The following is an 18,961-nucleotide window of genomic DNA, read 5'->3' as shown; positions in this document are numbered from 1 at the left end:
GTCTTAAAGTGAGGTGAGAGTCTCACTATAATCTATTGTGAGGGGCTGACCCTTGAAGATTTCAAGCTTTAGTGCTAGAAATTCAAAATGTTGGGATGCACAGTTTGTTTTTAGGTGGATAGCTACACCTCCTCCTTTTTTGGGGAAACTACATTAAAACACGTTGTAGTTGAAAACTGATAGTTCTAAAACAGACTTGTGTTTCGGATATTACAAGGATGTCAGCATCAGTACACTATAACTTCCTCTCCAGTGAAATACATCAAAGATCATTTATTAGTTCATAAATTAAATAATTATCTAGTTTCAAATAATTGTTGATTTATTGTTTATTATTAAACAAAATGTTTGATAAGTGTGGATGAACACATTTAGCCCACTATCTGCCTTTTGGGGGTCACCAGAGCCTGTCACAGAGTCACACAAACACCAAGGGACACATAGAGAGACCAATTGATCTATGAAGCATGTTTTTAGACTGTGGGAAGAAAACCCACACATGCAAAGGAGAACATGCAAGCTCCACACATTGAGGTCCCACCTGAGACCTTTATGTGTCTCTACCAGTGTCTGCTTGTTGTGTGGTGAGCGTGCTAACCACTACACCACCATTCAGCCCTAAGTCACTGTGAACAAATCATGTTATTTATTTACTGATTTGTTTTCTCTGTTGCTGCAGTCATAGTGACAGCAGGTTTAAGTTTGATCTGTTCATGTATTTATTATCAGTTTTTGTTCTCCAGTTTGATAATTTGCTCATGTTTAAGTTTATTATAGTTTTAGTTCCTGGTCTCCTGAATTTTGAGTCTATAAAACCTATTCCTAATTATGCTCAATTTTCTTTTGGTGTCGTCAGATGTTTTATTTTATTTTTTTGTATTGTGCGTTTTATCCAGGATAACGTTTTTTTGTGATATCTTTTATATCTTTTTTTTAATGATTTTACAAATGTCTTTGGTCCTTTTACTTACATTTCCTTTTGTTTTTAACATTTCATTGTCACCCTTGTTCTCCACACCAGTGACTCAGCCTTTTCAGTGAACAGTGTTGTTGTTGCAGTGAAATCGGGCTGGTTACTTTGAATAGAAGAGGGGGGGTCTCTGGTGTGGACAGATCCCCATACCATGAATGCATCACTCATGATGTCATTGTAACCCTTGTGCTATCCTAGGCACTTTAACTTTGGGAGTTGGGTCATCTAGACCCACCAAACAGTGTCCTGAACCTTTTTTCTTCAATGATTTGTGATCTTCACTGGTGTCCATAGATTACACAAAATCTTTTCACCTTTGTCATGGTAGGGAGAACACGTCAATGTAAGGGTGGGGTCATCTAAGACTTTCTTGTTTCACAGTTTGCTAATGTTTTAGTTTATTTATTGCTATTTTCAGGTAACAATATTTTCATTGCTTTATACATTTATTTAAAAACATTTTTTATCTTGTAGCAATTGACAAAAATAAACACAATTTTAGTAGAGTTTACTAAGGAGTGCACGTTTTGATCAAGAATTTGCAAAAAAAATTTTTATATAGGGAAAGTACGGCGGTCGAGAGGTTCAAGACACACTTAAAATGTGTTTTGCACCTCTCAGCCACCGTAGTAATCCGTATGAGTGATCACTTGCTCCTCCCCGCGTCTGCATCTCTGTCAGCTGTACACTTTTTCCCACCGCGCTCCCGCGTCTCCTTACAAAAAAGGGTGTGTCGTCCTGTCACCTGGCTGTCACCTGTCAGCTGGTACCGTTCAACCAATGGGGTGACGACAAATACATCACATGACGACTAAGTTTCATTTAAATAAAACTTTTAAATAAATAACCAAGTTTTCAATCTTCATCATCACGTGCTGAAACCAATCTGTAGTGGCAACCATTACAACTGAAATGTCCTCTTTTCTAAACTGTAATGCTTCTTTTGATTCTGTTGAATTGTCTTTATGTTTGCTGTAACTGCAGTTAGGAAATGTTAATGTTAGTATGTCAGAAAATTTGTAAAATAATAATACAATATAATAGTCCACTTTTCTGAAATCAATCAAAAATCAACATTGTTAAATTATTGTTTTTTTCTGTAATTGCATCACATGGCAACCAAATAAAGAAAACAAAACCCTTAATTAAATTTCATTGATTCCACCCTCTCATTGAATTAAGAAAGTCCTTTAGTGGGGAAATGGAACGTGAAATGTGGATTTCTTTAATGCATGAATCCATCCTGTTCCTCACAAATGCTTTTTTCTGACTTTATTCCTATAACTTCATTGTGCGACTCATTTCTACAGCTCTGCATGTCTTCTTTGTTCAAAATTAAGTTAAAAATTAGTTTGTGATTGACATTAGATCTGGCTTTGTTTTAATGTCAGATCCTCTTCCTGACATAACCCTCTACATGCTACTGTCACATACAAAGCATTGGATTTTGCCCCCTTGTGGTTGTAAAGGACAAAGAATGGAAATGCAGTTGGTTTTGAATTTAGAGGTAAGTAAGTGTTAAGGAGAGGTGACAGCAGAATGTCTGACTGGACTATTTAATAAGATCTTGGAAAAGTCTTGAAGTTGAGTCATAGCAACTGGACTTAAAAGAGAAATGTTTTGCTGCTCATCCAAGTGGCTTATCAGTCTGAGTGGTGCAAGATTCAGTCCACATTTGTTTCCCCCACACTCCTGCAATTGGATGACTCATTAAAGGGAACAGAGAAGAGAAACCAGATCTTGAATGGTGAGAGGAGTTCTAAGGAATAATGAGATGTTCTGGTGCCCATTTTAAAGAAGAATATAGACATGCAGAGTTGTGGAAACAACAGAGAAATGAAGCTGATGAGTCACATGATAAGTTATAGGAAAGAGCTGTGGAAGCTAAACTGAGTCATAGTATCTATGACAACCACTGTTGCCATTACCAAAGATACGATGACTAAGAACCACTCGGACCAATGACTGTCGACTGGTTTCAACATGGCGCCGCCTGTATCAGGAAACAGTGGTGAAGGATTTTGCTTCATTATTTTTGACTCTAAGCTAACTTTTATTCTTCATATAAAACGTGGTTAAAACCATGAAGCAGCATAAAGCAACAAGTTGCTGGATGTTTTTCATTACGGTGAGGTTCAGATGTAATGTCATTCTTCGAGTTACCTTTATTCCTGGTCATGTGAACATGGTTGCCAACGCTCTCTCCCACTTTAAATTTAAGGAATTCAAAATTCTATGTCCGACTGCCAAGCCGCACAGCCTCCCCTGTCCTGCGTTCCGGCAGATTCTAAATTAAATTCTCAATTAAATTTTTCTCCTCTGAATGAATTACTAGTATCTGCCGCTGGATACATGAGGTTTGGTCTGACCAAAACTACCATTAAATCCTATGAATCATTCTGGATATCGTATCGCTCTTTCTGTGATAGTATTCATGCACCCCCTTTGCCAATTAAGATACCACTAGCCTGCGCTTTCATTGTACACTTATTTGAGAATCGTCGGTATCAAGTGCAAAGCATCAAATCCTGCCTAGTTGCCATCCAATTCCACACGAGATGCTGGTCCTCCTCAGAGACGAATCTTCTTGGACACCCTGCCATTCGCCTTCTCCTCAACGGCCTGTTGAAGGCTCGCCCATCTGCGTGCGTGTGCGCTCGCGTCTCAGATTATTTCATTGATCATTGACGTTCCCCTTCCAAATTTAATGTATAAAAAATACGTAGGGTGGGGGAGGCAAATTTACTGGTCGCACATGTGCGACTGGATGTAAAATTCAGTCGCACACTCTCAAATTTTGGTCGCAAAATGCGACCAATTGGTCGCAGTCTGGATCCCTGGAAATGAAATGAAAATGTGATGCCGCCGAAAACACACCTCATCTTATTACACACTGATTATACATTCACATTTTTCTTCTTGGATGATCTTGGTGTTGGGGGTTTTGTTACCCGAAAGTTTATGGAAAATTATCTCATGGAATTGAACGGAGCCTTATGCCATACGAAAAATATGTGAATGCCAACTTAAGAATGTGAAAATTAAGTATGTGAAATAAATATTTCTTACTGCAAGAGTTGTCTGACTAAAATGGCGACTTGTCGTATTTCGGGCAGACACTCAGCAGTGTTTTACAGGTTACTACCCTAGGGCGGTCAGTCAATTAACTCACCTGCCAGCGTCCTATTTAAGCCCAGGTGCGCAGCTGTTCATTCTCTTTCTTACCTTCAGCGCTCATTCTTCGCCCCTCCCTCCTCCCCGGCTTCCACCTACGGGCTCCGTTAAGTGGGGTTTTGTTACCCGAAAATTTATGGAAAATTATCTCATGGTATTGAACGGAGCCTTATGCCAAACGAAAAAGATGTGAATGCCAACTTAAGAATGTGAAAATTAAGTATGTGAAATAAATATTTCTTACTGCAAGAGTTGTCTGACTGAAACGTTAACAAAATAACATTCATGAAGAAACAAGTTTAGACTTTATAAGTTATTTATCAAAAAGAGAAAATGAATTATACACAGACATCTTTGTTGCAAACAATTACTCATCTTGATCTTGGCTAGGCTCACCAAAACTGTGAATGTCAGACCTGCACAAAAATTATAATGAATCAGTTTTCTTCTTTATTCTTGTATGCAACAATAATATCAATTGCATATGAAAAAAGGTGTTGTGAACTTTTTAAGTGCTTGGATATTAAGCAAATAATGATGTTCATAACCCCTCAAGGATTTTCAGATGTCTTGAAAATACACAAAAATATAGTTGGAGTGGAACTTTAAAGGATTCAACCCCAGCATATTTCTTATATATACGTAATTTCAAATGAAGAGCTTTGAACGACAATCTCCCTAACATCAATCTCCGTAAAATATCAGTCATGTTGCAAAAATCTGTATTAATCAGTCAGTGACGTTCAGGCGAAATATGACTTAAAAATACATAAAATAAATTAGATGAATAAACTTTTTATTATTAATAACAAAAATCTAATATTATTTTTTTAGACAACTATTCTATGATTACTTTTTTTCTGTATGGGTTTTTAACGTTTCTTTTGAAGAAAAAAAGGTATAGCAAATTTACGAATTTCCTGTTCAAATACACAAGAATGCAGCAGGTGAAGCACCAGCAGCCCATGCCTACCCTGCACCCAGACTGCACTGCACACACTGACACACACTGACTGGAACTGCAGCTGACGCATGTGCTTTACTGTTTCAGTCTTCACTCACATTTTTCTCTTTGGCTTATGCTTATTTTTTATGTTTGTACATACATATTTTATAGATTTTCTTTCCCTGAGCTTTAGCTTGTTTTCCATTATTTGTCATAAATAGCATACATTTCAATATTATTTCTTTCCAGTGTAGTGAAGCAGCAATAATGACAAATAGAGCATCTTTACCCTGTTCACAGTGTATTCAGTTGTTGTCTATGTAACATTATATTTCTATTATAGGTTATCTAAAATAGAAATCACTTTAAATCTACAAATCTGCAGCATACAATCTTTCCTTTTTCATTGTTAAATGAAATGTTAAATGTTGCATTGTTTTTGATGCATGTGAGTAATACATGAGTACAGGCCAGAACATCTGCTGACATGCAAACAAAAAAAAGTATTTTGCATCTGCAAAGTTGAGTCTTTCTTTTCTTGGTTTGGTCAAAGTTTCACTGCCTCAGCTGGTGTCCCAGAGGTACGGAGTGGGAGGAAATGACTGAAGCACGATTTTCAGTAACAGAACCGTAACAGAAGACCAAAGTACGCTCACCCTAATTATAGTTAGACCATAACTGAAAGCTATGCAAAGATGCAATCTACAGAAAAAACAGAAAAAGTACAAGTTACATCTTTTTATACCATTCTGATCTTCCAGCTGTCAACAAATGATCAGAGCATGCAGTAAATGTAAAGCAGTCATGTCTAAAGTCTGGCCTGTGGGCCAAAAACGGCGCTCATTCTGGTTTCCAACAGTCCACTGGCTCTTGTTATAAAATCACTTATTTTTGAACCAAAGGACTTTCTACAAGCTGTGTACGATTTCTCGATAGTGGTTGGCTAAATAAGCCATTGTAAACCTGTGGCAACAACCTGTGGCTACTTGATCTTCAGAGCCTAAAGGGCCAAATGAGAAAAACAGATTATTTGTTTCTGTGATTAAAACCACAGTGGTTTTTACATCTGAACAAGTGAATTCTTTGTTTACGGTGAGCATTTAACCATACATAATATATAACCTTTCATTTTTATTTTATTTCTGGTCATCTGGCCTTTAGATGTGTTTCTGTTTTATGTGAAGAAATGAAAAGTATTCCATTGCATCACAACTTTCATTAAATTACTTGCATTTAATTTTATGTTTAGGGTTCAATAAAAAAAACTGCCAAGTGGTTGGCCCTCACACATTTTCACCTCAAAATCTGGTCCTTTGCAAAACGTTTGGACACCCCTGATGTAAAACAAAAAAGGGTCAGAGCTCCCCCTAGTGGTTTTTAAAATATACTGCAGGGTTGAAGGTTGCATCTTTGATGGAGCAGGGGCAAGAAAAACCAGGTCCGGGTTCCCACACCTCCCTCTCCTTACAAATAGGTGCCTGAAACAGGTCTGTTTAAAACCCTTGTGCTATCTTAGATGACCCCACCCTCACATTGACGTGTTATTCCTACCACGACAAAGGTGGAAAAAGGGGGAAAGAATTAATGTAATCCATGGACACCAGTGAAGATCACAAATCATTGAAGAAAAAAGGTTCAGCGCACTGTCTAGTGGGTCTAGATGACCCCACTCCCAATATAAAAGTGCCTAGGATAGCGCAAGGGCTAGTTGAACACCAATTTTCCCTCATATTTATTTTTGTCACTTTCTCCTCCTTTTAAACACATTCCTTTTGTATTACCGCTACCTACTTATTTCTGTTCTTTTTTTTTATTTTACTTCTTAAAAGATATATTTTTAAGTATTGCTTCTCTGTCCACTGGAATCTCATTTAATGTTTCTTTTTGACACAAAACAAGAACAAACTGAAATACTGAAACTCATTTAAATGTCCTTAAACCATTTGAATCACTCAGGTAAATTACATTTGTTTTTTTTAAAAATTAAAAAAAACAATTGGATATCAGGAGATTTATTGATGGGTTTTACAGAATTGTGACTTACATGAATATTAAAGCACATTTTTGAAAGTTATAAAACACAAATCTGGAAAAGTCCAGTTCACAAATATTGCAGCCATAAAGCCACATTTTGTCAAAACACTTAACAACAAAAACGGCATAATGCGAAACGACGGAGTGAAATCAAAGTCAATTTATACAAATGTGCTGTTTAACAACTACTGCAACAACAAAAAAGGATATCCTTTGTGAAAAACTAAAAACAATGTGACCGCACCATGAGAAAAAACAACAAAAATGCATAAACAAATTAGTACAAAAGAGATTAACGGTAAAATTATTGGCATAGAAAAATCACTTTAAAATAAGAAAGTATATAAAACATTGCAACAGCAACAAAAAAAGTGACTCTAGAATGACCGCATGCCATGGCTGCATGAATTAAAATAGCTACTAAACAAAGATGGGGGATGCAGACAAGAGAAGCTTCATCAGAAATGCTAATCTGACAGAAACAAAAGGAAGCGTTAGCTTGCTGAGTCCTGAAAGCTCTTCTAACAGTTAACGTTTCAGAGTCAATTGTTACAAACTTCCACGACCAATCAGAATTTCGTAGACCCCGGTGAAAGATGATTTTGGTCATACACTGATAGAGTTTAGAACAACACATATTTGCATACAGAAAATAAGAACCCGCTGCTGCAAGTTTGCCATATTAGCCTTTGATAACAGTGTTACAATGTAGTAGGTAACACTCCTGCAAGTCCTTGACCCTTGTTCAGGAATGACTGCAAACCATGTACGTTTATAAATAGCATCACACATTTTCACATATTTTACCAAGAGACTAACTATACGACAAATGTGGATCTGTCTAAATGGCATGAGAAAAGTTCACAGTAAAAAAAATATGCAGGCATGATTCCGGTTTTCCCGCAGTGACACTTTTTCTGCTTGATCGGTCTTGTTTTGCTTTTTGACTCACGAAGAATACTGATGTTAAAACAAAGCTTGATGGACGCAGGCAACACTTAACCTGCTGTGGGACAGCAGTGATGTCTATCAGTGTTTCCAGAGGAGGTAGTGTTCGCTACGGAGTCACGTCCAGCGGCATCTTTTCCTCTGACAGGCCTCGGCGTCGGACGTACAGCCCTCCGAGTCACTCTCAGAGAAGGACGGTCCACCTGATGAGGGGCCGGGCAAACTGGAGGGCCGCTCAGGCCCGTCGGAGGTTTCCTCTGTGGAGCCGCTGCTTAGGCTCAGTACCCAACCCAATTTGTTGTGGAGCAACTGACGAAGACCTGGCGGCAGTGGCAACACATCCAAGATATCTATACAGTCTGGCGCTAGCTGACGAAGACGAGCACAGCACAGGTAGAGTAAAGAGGTGGGTGCCGAGCAGGATCGGATGACCTTCATGCTGCTCTTGGCTGCCGTGGAGCAGGCCATCGGATAAAACCTCTTATTTTGTAGTTCTGTAGCTGCTATACCTAAAAGAAAAAATGCATTCACTTTCAACCTGATTTTTCTTCTTCCACAGAATGAACTTTATCCACACTTTGCACCAACCTATACACTTTCGATTCTTGAAAAACGTGAGCGTGCCGTGCCAGGTGTCCAAGTGAACCCCAATGATGGAGCCTTGACCGAAACGGGTGGAGAAGTTCATCTTGTCGCCTTTATGATGCAGCAGACCTAGAAAAACAGCCGTCAACGGCACGTCCTTTTCTGTTTGAATTTCTAAAACTTACTGTGACACCTTGACCTTACCAGTATAAGAAAGACCCCAACTGTCTGCATCTTTTCCCAGCAAGCTACAGAATGTGTGTCTGTATTTGTCCAGGTTGACTTCAGATGTTCCAATCCCAACCATCTGTGCAGAGAGACATTCTCTCTTTAGTATATTTGTCTTCAAAAGAACCAAAACATTTAATTGTCTTGACAGGTATAAAGGTGCACATACTGCATCACGTCTGAGTCAAAAAAAGAGCCAATAGACGTATAGCAACAGGGATGAGAGGTTTACCATGTCTGTTCCGTAAACTGGGGACGTCATCTTTATTTCCCAGAAGTGCTGCCCCTCAGCCAGCTCCTTTGAACCCCGGATGGCCGCTGTCCCACAGCTGTATTCGGAGTGGAAGTTGACTTTGCGGTTATCACAGCTCAGTAATGTTGCTGTTGATCGACTGGTGGCGTCCCAAGCCCAGTCAAAGTCTGGAGAACACAAGGATACAAACCATACTGTCAGACAGAATAATCGCTGCTTTAAGGTTTGGAGAACAATTTACGCAGAAAATAGAGATTGTTTTATGTGCAACTGGTTTAAAGCTAAACCTGTAAATAAGCACTGTTTCTACACAACCTATTTGATAGCGGTGTAACGAATCATTTGACAATAATTTGATTCATATCATATTTTGTGGTTTCTTATATAAGTCATAGTCGATATCGGTTTATTTTGAACAATCCGACTCATTGACCTAAAATCAATCCAGGACATCTTAAGCCAAAAATTTGAGCAGTGGGACTCAGAGATAAATACCTGGCTACTGAACAGTCCAGGTGAAGATTCTCAGATTTTCTTGCAAGATAATCAAGCGTAAATTAAACATGTGTCCAAGCAAACCACAGTGTATGGTCACATGTCTGCAGAATTCAAAGTGAACTGGAATGATGGATTGATCATTTTTTGTTGCCCTCACATGCGTGTTGTCCGCTGTGTAGGAACTTAGTCGTTTTTACATTATAGGAAAAATAAACCTACTGTGTCTCAATGCAAATGGTATTTTCCAGTATCAGTATATTTGATTGATTTCATTTTGAAGTGATTTTATAATGATATAGTTGGATTCAATTCTATTGACTTGCATCAGACAGATAGATCTGGTTGGATTGTAGGAATATAAATCGATTCATTGATTAATCCGAATAAATTAAATACATTTAAAAAAAAAAGAAAAACAACAAATGCATGCGGCGCGAGAAGTGCCCCCCCACCAACCGTAACTTCTGCTAATTGGCTCGGTGTCGTGTTTTGGCTGAACATGTGACAGTTTTTACCGGGTTCCAGAAAGAACATGAGGATAAACCTGTTGGACCTACAGTAGCAACAGAAAGTTTTATAAAAAGGGTTGATTTGGCGACAGCGGTGTCGTTAGACACTGATGCCACGATGCTATGATGCTATGCTAACAAGCTGTTCAGTGTGTCGCCTTACATGTGATCACAAACCGGTTTAAAGTCAGACTATATTTTCACAGAGCAGACTTTAAAACGTGGCAGATAAATATAACATAATCAGTTTATAGAACATTTATGAAATATCTATAAATATAATAAGAGGCACTCTGTATGGAGCTTTATTATTTGAAGTGCCTTCGTAACATTACAGAGTCATCTTTACTGTCATCATGACAAGAGTCCAAAACATTAGAATGTTAGGATGCTTTTTCCATGATATTATGGAAAAATGAATCACCAGGAGGCAAAATGAGGGGGGGGGAAAGAGCTTTTCCTGTCAATCTGCTCCCCATTTAGAAAATCGGTCCTTTTTTCTCAGCAGGTTAGAATTTGACTTTACAGTTGATTCACAATACAGGTGACTGACTGAAACCCCGCCTCTCATCAGGGCGTTTTTCAGCAATGAATAGATAAATATATAAAAAATATATTTTTTATAGATTTCATAGACAGTGTGAAAACGCCAAATCCAGAGGGCAAGGATAAATTAGATAAATAATAAGATAAAATAGTTTTTGTTAAAGAAAGTAAAAGGAGGGGGGGAAAAATCAATTAAAATCAAAAACTAAATTTGGAATCAAAAAAATCTGAGAATTTTTTTTGGCTATATCGTCCAGCTCTAACCCCTACAATTTCATTTAAAACAAAAAACCACGAGCGTTGTACCTTGGTCGTCTTCTCCGCAGTGGCAGTCCTTGACTTGGTGAAACCCTCGGAGGCGAGGGTTATAACTGCTGTCTGCCTGGGAATCACAGCCACAATAGGACTCCCCTGTGACAGGCACAGCACTGGGAACGGGTAGACGCATCACAGGTGAGAACTCAGCCTCCGAATCGGAATCACTGTACTGGGACACAAACCAAAGACCATTTTTATGTTTCATATGGAGAGTTCACAATACATCGAGGTGTAAAAATGAAATACTATTTGGTGTCCTAATGATTCAGGATCATTTTATATGTTAAGTAAATCCTTCACAGGATCAATTAAAAACAGCAGTTTTCCCAATTTAACATCTAGGATTAATTCCTCCATAATTTTGAACCAAATATAAAAAAAGTTTGACAACTTTTTACTATTACAACGGTTACATGGAAAACAGTATTTATGCATACTTTTAGTAGTGTTACCATTAAAAATTAAAGTGCTGAAGGCATAAGTGTGCACAAATGTACTTGGGATCTGCAGACCTCTTTATGGAGTTTTCAAGTTCAACTTTTGTCCGTTATACCACTGGTGGTAGCTGTTAATTAAAATATTGATAAATGACTAAAAAAAGGCTGTTTTATAAAAAAATAAAACAATTTAAGACCTGATATGCCCTCATTTACCCTTTTTAGCCAAGACAAAAACAGCTTAGGGGCAAGTAAAGTGTCGTGCTGAAAATAAATCACACCATTGTTTATTGTTGTTTTTTTCCTGAGTGGAAAAAAAATAACTTAAAGCAATAAACAGCAGAAGCTTTTATTAAATGCCTGCAGCAGTCACATAAACAAGTGTTCACTGTTCCAAGAGAAGCAAAAAACAAGAGACAAGAAGCCTGTGGCACATTTGTTCCAGTGCTGTTGACAAAATGTCACTCCACTTCCAAAATGATCTCTTTACTTACCAACCACTTAGGTTTGCTAATAATTTAATGTCACCCAGTTAAAGTCTAAATGCTAAATGTTGTTTTACTGCTGCTACAGTATGCTTCTCAGTCATTAGTGAAATCGAAACAAAGCTGATTGTTAAATAAATGTATGTTTACCTCAAAGCGTTCATAATTCCAGTCCTCGGTTTCTGAGGCCAGGACTAAAGCCCGGGCATCGGCGTCCCGCCGTATCCCACCCCAAACGTATCGCCATGCACGGCTGTTCCTGTTCCGCCTCGACATGGCAGCAAAGCAGTTTCACAAGCCGGGGAAGTTACCGTACAGTCACAGTGTGGTCCAAGTGACTGGCATGCATAAGCCCAGCCGCTGAAAGACAAATACAGTATTGCACTTATAGCAACAACTTTAGTTTTTGTTTTTTATCTCAACTTTAAAAAAATTGAAAGCACTGAACAATTTAAACTCCCACTCCGATTATCTTTTGTGCTTTGCAAAAGCGTTCCAAGTGGTCTTTTATTTATGATTAAGCCGTTTTAAGCCATAAATTAAGACACCTGTACTGTTAGTAGTTCCCCTCTGAATTGTAAGCGGGGTAGGCCTGTCCTTCCTCCAATTATCCATCTATTTACACGTTCTCCCACCAGCTTACAGCCCCCAACACCCCCAACCTGACATTACTGGTTTCGCAAAAACAGAGAGCAATATTGAAGCCGTACAGTTTGGTCTACAAGTGGATGGATCAGAATGGAGCAGAGCAGGCAGCTCGTGGCCCGCCGCTGTAGCATCTATGTCACTGCTACAAGCTTCTTCCTAAGCACTGTTTGTCTGCTCCTGATTCAATACAATTTGAATGAAGAAAATACTTCCAAATACAATTTTGAGATAATTTTTCTTTGTATATGTTCTCCATCATCAGGTAAATGCCACAAGAATATGTCAAAAACACCAAGAACATAATTTTCATGGAGTGGGTCTTTAAGCCTCGGATTTTAGTTATTCAATTTGCAGCATATTTGTTCATTTTAAAGAATAACATGAAGACGTAGAGCAGTTTACTTCCAGTTCACCAGAGAAGCAGTCCTGCTTCCTTAAGTAGATTTGGATTAAGTGGAATCTTACTGATTTAATAAACTAATCAGGCACCCTTAAGTTATATTCTATATTGTAAAACGTTTAGGACAAAATTGGGCCAACTCTTGCAGGGTTTTTTTCCGTGTTGTCCTAGTTTTAGCTTGAACTCAATGTGTCTGCTTAAATATATATAGATTTCACAATATCCGCTTTTTCTTTTTGGCACACTTTCCCCTGCATTCGCTACTTTAATGTCAAAACCAGCAAACAAAGTACAGTGAGATCAACTAAAACACGTATTAGCACAAATTTATTTGAGTCACATTTTGCTCGCCACTGTCTTTACTGACAAATGTTGGGAAAATACTTGGAAATGTTTAGCCTAGTTTCAAGTTAGGATTCTTTTATAGTTTAGGAACCAGCAACCAATTAAAAAATACGTATGTTTTTGCAGAATTAGTAGCACATAGCTACCCAGGTTTTAAAATATATATAATAATGCAACTAAATTATTTTCTTGGTTAAAATATAACAGATAAATCGTGGTTGCAGCAAAACAAAACATCTCATCGATGCGCGGTTATGTTTTGCTAGCTAGCTTTAGTTGGCTACATAGGCAAGCTAACAGGAGCAGCTAACCCCAAATACAGTGAGCCACGCATGCATACAATTGATATTTGTTAACATCACGGCGGCAAAGAGGGTTAATTTGCATTATTTAATATTTAAAACAAATTAACGCTTTTTGCGACTTATAATGGAAGTATTGTTGTGTTGGTGATGCAAATGTGAACGTTTTTGAAAAAGAAGCTTAGCTAGCTGTGTGTGTGTGTGTGTTCACAAAATACGGGGGTCGTGTTACCTTTTTTGCTTTAGTTCTCCAGCATCACGTTCATTTGACCCAAAAACAAAGCTGTACCGACTCCGCGGACTTCCGAATAATTACAACAGACAACTAGTTAAGCGGGAAGCGTCGGTTTGTTTTCCCATGACCTACTTTCCACTAGGAGTGTGTGACCGTAAACAGTGACAGGAATGGTAGGAGCAATGAGTTATATCGCTAGAGGAGACATCACGTGGTTCCTCATGGGAGGAGAGCACCGCCATCTTGGTGAGGTGAAGTCACTGCTGCACTGCATGCATTTGAACACATTTTTTTGCAAAATGCCAGTTCATTGTTGCGGGTTTCAACTGCCAAAATCGGAGAAATGAGTCCACGAAGGAGAAAGGCATAACATTTGACAGGTAAGTACCATATTTTTTTCTTTTAAAGCTGCAGGGGCTTCATTAATAGTACACATGTTTTTTTTTTAATAGTACACATGTTGACATGCATGAGGCTGCAGGGCTATTATCAACATGCTGCATGATGTACGTATAATTTGCCGTCGACTAGCAATAGTCTGGCTATGTTCAAAACATTTTGTGGAAACACATTTTGATAAGACTGGCCAGACTGTTCGCTTGAAACCCGGCCCCATACCATCTGTGTAACACCAAATTGATCACTCTATCTCTAATTCTCTAAATCACTCTTCATCTCTCTCTCTCTCTCTGTCTTTTAGGGTAAATCTGTTGTTAACCTTTGGACTTATTGTTGACTTATTATTGATTTATTATTATTATTTATTATCATTGACTTATTGTTATTTTATATTGTTATAATTTATTATTATCATTGAATTATTATTATTATTATTATTATTATTATTATTATTATTATTATTATTATTATTATTATTATTATTATTATTGACTTACTATTGACTTATTGTTGGGCTTTTCTAAATAATTGAAATTACATGTCAAAGAGCTCTAAAACTTCTAAATTCTTTGTAATAATTTTTTTTTATTTGTAAGAAGTCCTGCAACTATGCGAAGTTTGAGCTTTTGAGTCTGCCTGTTTGTCTTATTTAACAACAACAATAGCAACAATTTAGCTATTTGAAATTCTTGGATGTGCGATTGGATGTGCGATAACATTTATCGAACCCCTTAACCTGACATTTTGATATTTAAGATATGGGGGGGGGGTCAATTGTTATCTTGTTCTTTTATTAACTTTAATTGCTGGGGTATTTTATATTCAGTAGTAAGTAGATATAGAAATATACATACGTAAAATCACACGAGTCCTCCGTTTATTATTGTTCTTTTCTTCCTGCGGAACTAAAGTTGTCATTCGATTTACACGGACGGATCTAGTTTTGTACGGACAGCTAGCAAGAAGTGAGTCGTGTGCCGGTCTGAGGTCAAACAAACGCTCTACTGTCAACACCTTTGCAGGTAAATTAATGACAACATTTTCAGACATCACAGTGTATTTTTTTCTCCCATTGGGTTCTTAGCAGTTAGTTTTGAATAACGCTGAGATTGCGGAATTGTTTTTGCGGTCATGAAGCATCGCGTTTGTGCAACTCGCTAGCTGCTCCTGCTGCTGTTAGATATTTTTTCTTTGGCAGCAGAAGTTTGTGTACCTGAAACATGCTCTCATTTATTCTGGTAAATTTGAAAATATAAAAACTACATTCTTCGTACTGAAACTGGAAATGCAGCAATATTTAAGACTAATTTATTATGCTTCAAAAAATAACCAAGGCTCAAAAAACGATTAACGTCTGTGTCAGTGTAAATCTTTTGGATTAGTGATAAGTTAAGTCTTGCATTTCTATTGTTTTTTCTCTGTTATTTCTTTTTTTTTCTATTTTTATTTACTTATTTCCTTCTGTGATTGCTTTATTTGGTTATTATTGAACACAAGTTTGTTTTTAAAAATGTATTTAATTAAAAAATGTGTTCTTAGTAGTTGAGATTTTCATAAGGTTAAAACAATGTTATTCTGTATGTAGAACTGTGTTGTATTCTTATATTGTATTTTTATAAATGTTGATTTTTCTTTTTGTATTACACTCTGCAAATGTTCAATTAGGGGGGGGGGGGCATGCCAGTCACCACTTTTGTGGTAAACGCATACAAACTTACAGGTATCCTTTTAGTGGGACGCTGTGTAACATGGCGAAGAAGAAGAGGCTGCGTCTGATAGCAGAGATGGCTCGGAAGATCCGAGCGTACCGAGAGCTGAAGTCACGACCGCGGGAGTCCCAGAAGTACGCCCTGGACCATGAGACGATGAGGAGACCTCTCACGGGGAAGATGCTGCCCGTGTTGGCCTGGCAGGACGTCCGGCGGGAGAGCCGACTGTTCTCCCTGTTGGCAGGCATGAGACTGTTCGGAGTGGGCCGCATGTTCACTCGCAAGTCCTGGCTGGAGGATCACAACGAGCCCAGCTTCTGGCAGATTACCAAGGTCAAGGTGGACTACACAGCTGAGGTATGATAGATGTTTATCACGTGATTGTTTGGTCAAAATGAAGCCTTTCTTTAAGTAGACACTGCAGTCATTGACTCTGTTCCACTACTACTACATATAATTATAATGTTACTGTTTCAGATGTAGTTCGATAAAGTTTATTTTGACTAAGTATTATTTTAAAGGGGGACGTTTTTGTTTAGTTTTTCATTATAGCTTGTATAAATAACACAAATCGCACATTTTGAAGAACCGTTTTTATTTTAGCTTTGGTGGATTCTCTCTGTTTCTTTGTAAAACAGAAATCCTTTTTTGTTTTATTCAAGCAGTTTTTGTGTATTACTATTTGTGTTGGTCACTTCTCTATTGAAGAACAATAACAGTTAAAAATCCGATTTTTGGGGTTTGTAACATGTTCTTGTCACTGAACGTTCTCATCCATCCAGGTAACGTTTTATGAATGTGAGTAATAGAAACTGGACTTAAAATCTTCTTCCTTGAAACTTCCTAGGACTGATGAAGCCACTTGGATGAGCAACTCGAAGACATGTGCTTGTGGGATTTTCTGATAATGAAGGACATGTATAAAGAAATTTAAGCTCAAAATTGCATTTCTGAGTATTTCTTAAATCAAATTATTGTGAATCAGAAGCAGCCAAAAAACTCTGTTTGAAAATTAGCTCATTTGTGACGTAGAAAATACGCTGCCGGTAATATGAAGTTGGAGCTGTGAGGGCTGTAAGCCAATGGAAAAGCATATAAACAATAGTCGGTATGTGGGGGCAGGCTTGCTCTGCGCCAAAGATCGGGCCCACAACTCAATGGCAAGTTTCTAATAAATCAGTGCTGCTCCGTAGAACTATATTCTAGAAAATCACAGTTTTTTTTATTTAGGCTAAAAGCGCTTTGAAAACAGATCAAAAGATTATCAGAGTGGGGCTTTAAATGGTGAATAAATGTTAAATATTCATTACCTGTTTTTTCCAGAACATGGATCATGGCAAAGCATGGGGAGTCCTCACATATAAAGGTAAGAAAAGACTGTATAAAATAAGAATTCTTTAGTGTTTATGGCATATTTTTTTAATATATTACTAAACATATGCTTTATTTATGGTATTGAATTTTTTAATAAAAGAATACTGATGTATGCTAGTATCAACAATAACAAATTAAAAGGAAACAATGTCGGCTTTTACATTTCTGGAAATGTACAGCAAATATTATTAATAATCTTTTTTTTTTTTCAGGGAAAAAAGAGAGCGAGATGAAAGAAGTAGACAAGGTGATGTACCATGACTGGCGACTGATTCCTAAACACATGGAGCAGCAGTTTAAGGACTTTGAGCCCCTCCCTGAACCACCTGTGCGCCACGTCCCCTACCCTCCTCTACTCCGGGCCATGATGCTGGCCCATCGTAAAACAGGAGGCAGCACAGTCCTAGATGAGCCGGCACTGCCTCTGCAGAGAGACGTGGTGCTCAACAAAGACTATTTTCGCAGACAGGAAAAAGAAAGGCGGAGCAAAGAGGGGACAGCTGTGTAAAGGCTACTGATGTTTCAATCTCAGGGGGCCACAACTCTTTCTGAGCTGCTTTAAGATTAGGCTCCATCCTGGACAAGAGTGTAATGCCATAGTGAGTGTATGTGTGTTTGAATTTGACTGATTTGCTAAATAAAAAAATGGGAATAAATTGTTTTGTAATAAGGTATCTTTTATAAACAAAAATGGAAAGATACACAAAAAAATAAAAGTAAAAATTTTAAGGACCGTAATAACAAAGTTGTTGTGAGTCCGTATTTGGGCTTTTAAAGAAAACTTGCCAAAATAGACAACGTCTTAATATTCAGATTAAAGGTAGATGGTTTAATAATTTGATATGTTTGCTTGAGTGTTAATTAAGTAATGTGTTGTGATGTGTCTTCTTTTTCCTGAAAGAACAATGGTTTGCAACTCTTTAATGGTAAAACAGCTATTTGGTCCAGTTTCTGTCATGTCTGTACTTATCTTACAGACATAAAATATAATTCGGGACACTCTGTAGGTTCAATCTGTTTGGTTTTATTCCTCAGTTGCTCTTCAACATACATTCCAGTGAATCATCAACTCTTCTTTGTGCTCTCCCCACATCATTACCTTCATGTTCTACCAACTAGTGCCCTCTTCTGGTCATTTCTAATATTACAGTTTCCTACTAACCAATCTTTGTTTAGAAAAAAACACTTTGTTTTTGTGACCATTATGCCACTTAAACACTATACTTACTTATATTGTGTACCTTTTAAATATTTACAATAATGAAATTATTGTAATTTTCCATAATTTTACTTCCCTTCAAAATAAAATACACCCTTTGACAAAAGGGATCCTACTGCAGCAGCAAATTTACCTAAATTAAAAATGCAAGAAAGTCAAAACAAACATGGCATTTTCTATCATAACTTTTGTGCACCATGATCCTTTTTTCCTATTACTATCTAATATAAACAACATTATTGAAGAATCATTTTAAATAAATTATCTTATTCTAATAATACATTAATATTTGTTATTAATGAATTTTCTGTGATCAAACATGTTTAAATTCTAAATATATATGATAAAATGTAATTAACTTATATAAATTAACTACAGACTCTTCTTTTTGTGCAC

At 37.4% G+C, this 18,961-nt stretch overlaps 2 protein-coding genes across 4 annotated transcripts; one reads left to right on the top strand and one right to left on the bottom strand.

Moving 5' to 3' along the window:
* Window positions 1–7,089: 7,089 nt before the first annotated feature.
* Window positions 7,090–14,079, bottom strand: LOC101158278 (SPRY domain-containing SOCS box protein 3). 2 transcript variants are annotated; one of them, XM_004071525.4, is made up of 7 exons: window positions 13,862–14,079; window positions 12,085–12,294; window positions 11,001–11,181; window positions 9,121–9,308; window positions 8,865–8,967; window positions 8,664–8,789; window positions 7,090–8,584 (listed from the first exon to the last, which is right to left on the bottom strand). In XM_004071525.4, exons 2-7 carry the CDS (start codon window positions 12,208–12,210, stop codon window positions 8,193–8,195), a joined length of 1,116 nt encoding a protein of 371 aa, XP_004071573.1. In that variant the 5' UTR covers window positions 12,211–12,294; window positions 13,862–14,079; the 3' UTR covers window positions 7,090–8,192. The 2 variants fall into 2 exon arrangements, with proteins under 2 accessions (XP_004071573.1, XP_020561056.1); XM_020705397.2 differs by having other exon boundaries at window positions 12,085–12,297; window positions 13,863–14,079.
* Window positions 14,080–15,175: 1,096 nt separating this feature from the next.
* Window positions 15,176–18,004, top strand: mrps34 (mitochondrial ribosomal protein S34). Of its 2 annotated transcripts, none has more exons than XM_023957657.1 (4): window positions 15,176–15,285; window positions 15,996–16,329; window positions 17,296–17,338; window positions 17,559–18,004. In XM_023957657.1, exons 2-4 carry the CDS (start codon window positions 16,012–16,014, stop codon window positions 17,852–17,854), a joined length of 657 nt encoding a protein of 218 aa, XP_023813425.1. In that variant the 5' UTR covers window positions 15,176–15,285; window positions 15,996–16,011; the 3' UTR covers window positions 17,855–18,004. The 2 variants fall into 2 exon arrangements, with proteins under 2 accessions (XP_023813425.1, XP_023813424.1); XM_023957656.1 differs by having other exon boundaries at window positions 15,178–15,285; window positions 15,984–16,329.
* Window positions 18,005–18,961: the final 957 nt, after the last annotated feature.

Source organism: Oryzias latipes, chromosome 8, assembly GCF_002234675.1.
Source record: "Oryzias latipes chromosome 8, ASM223467v1".
Taxonomy (NCBI): domain Eukaryota; kingdom Metazoa; phylum Chordata; class Actinopteri; order Beloniformes; family Adrianichthyidae; genus Oryzias; species Oryzias latipes.
This window is presented reverse-complemented; position numbering and strand designations above follow the sequence as displayed.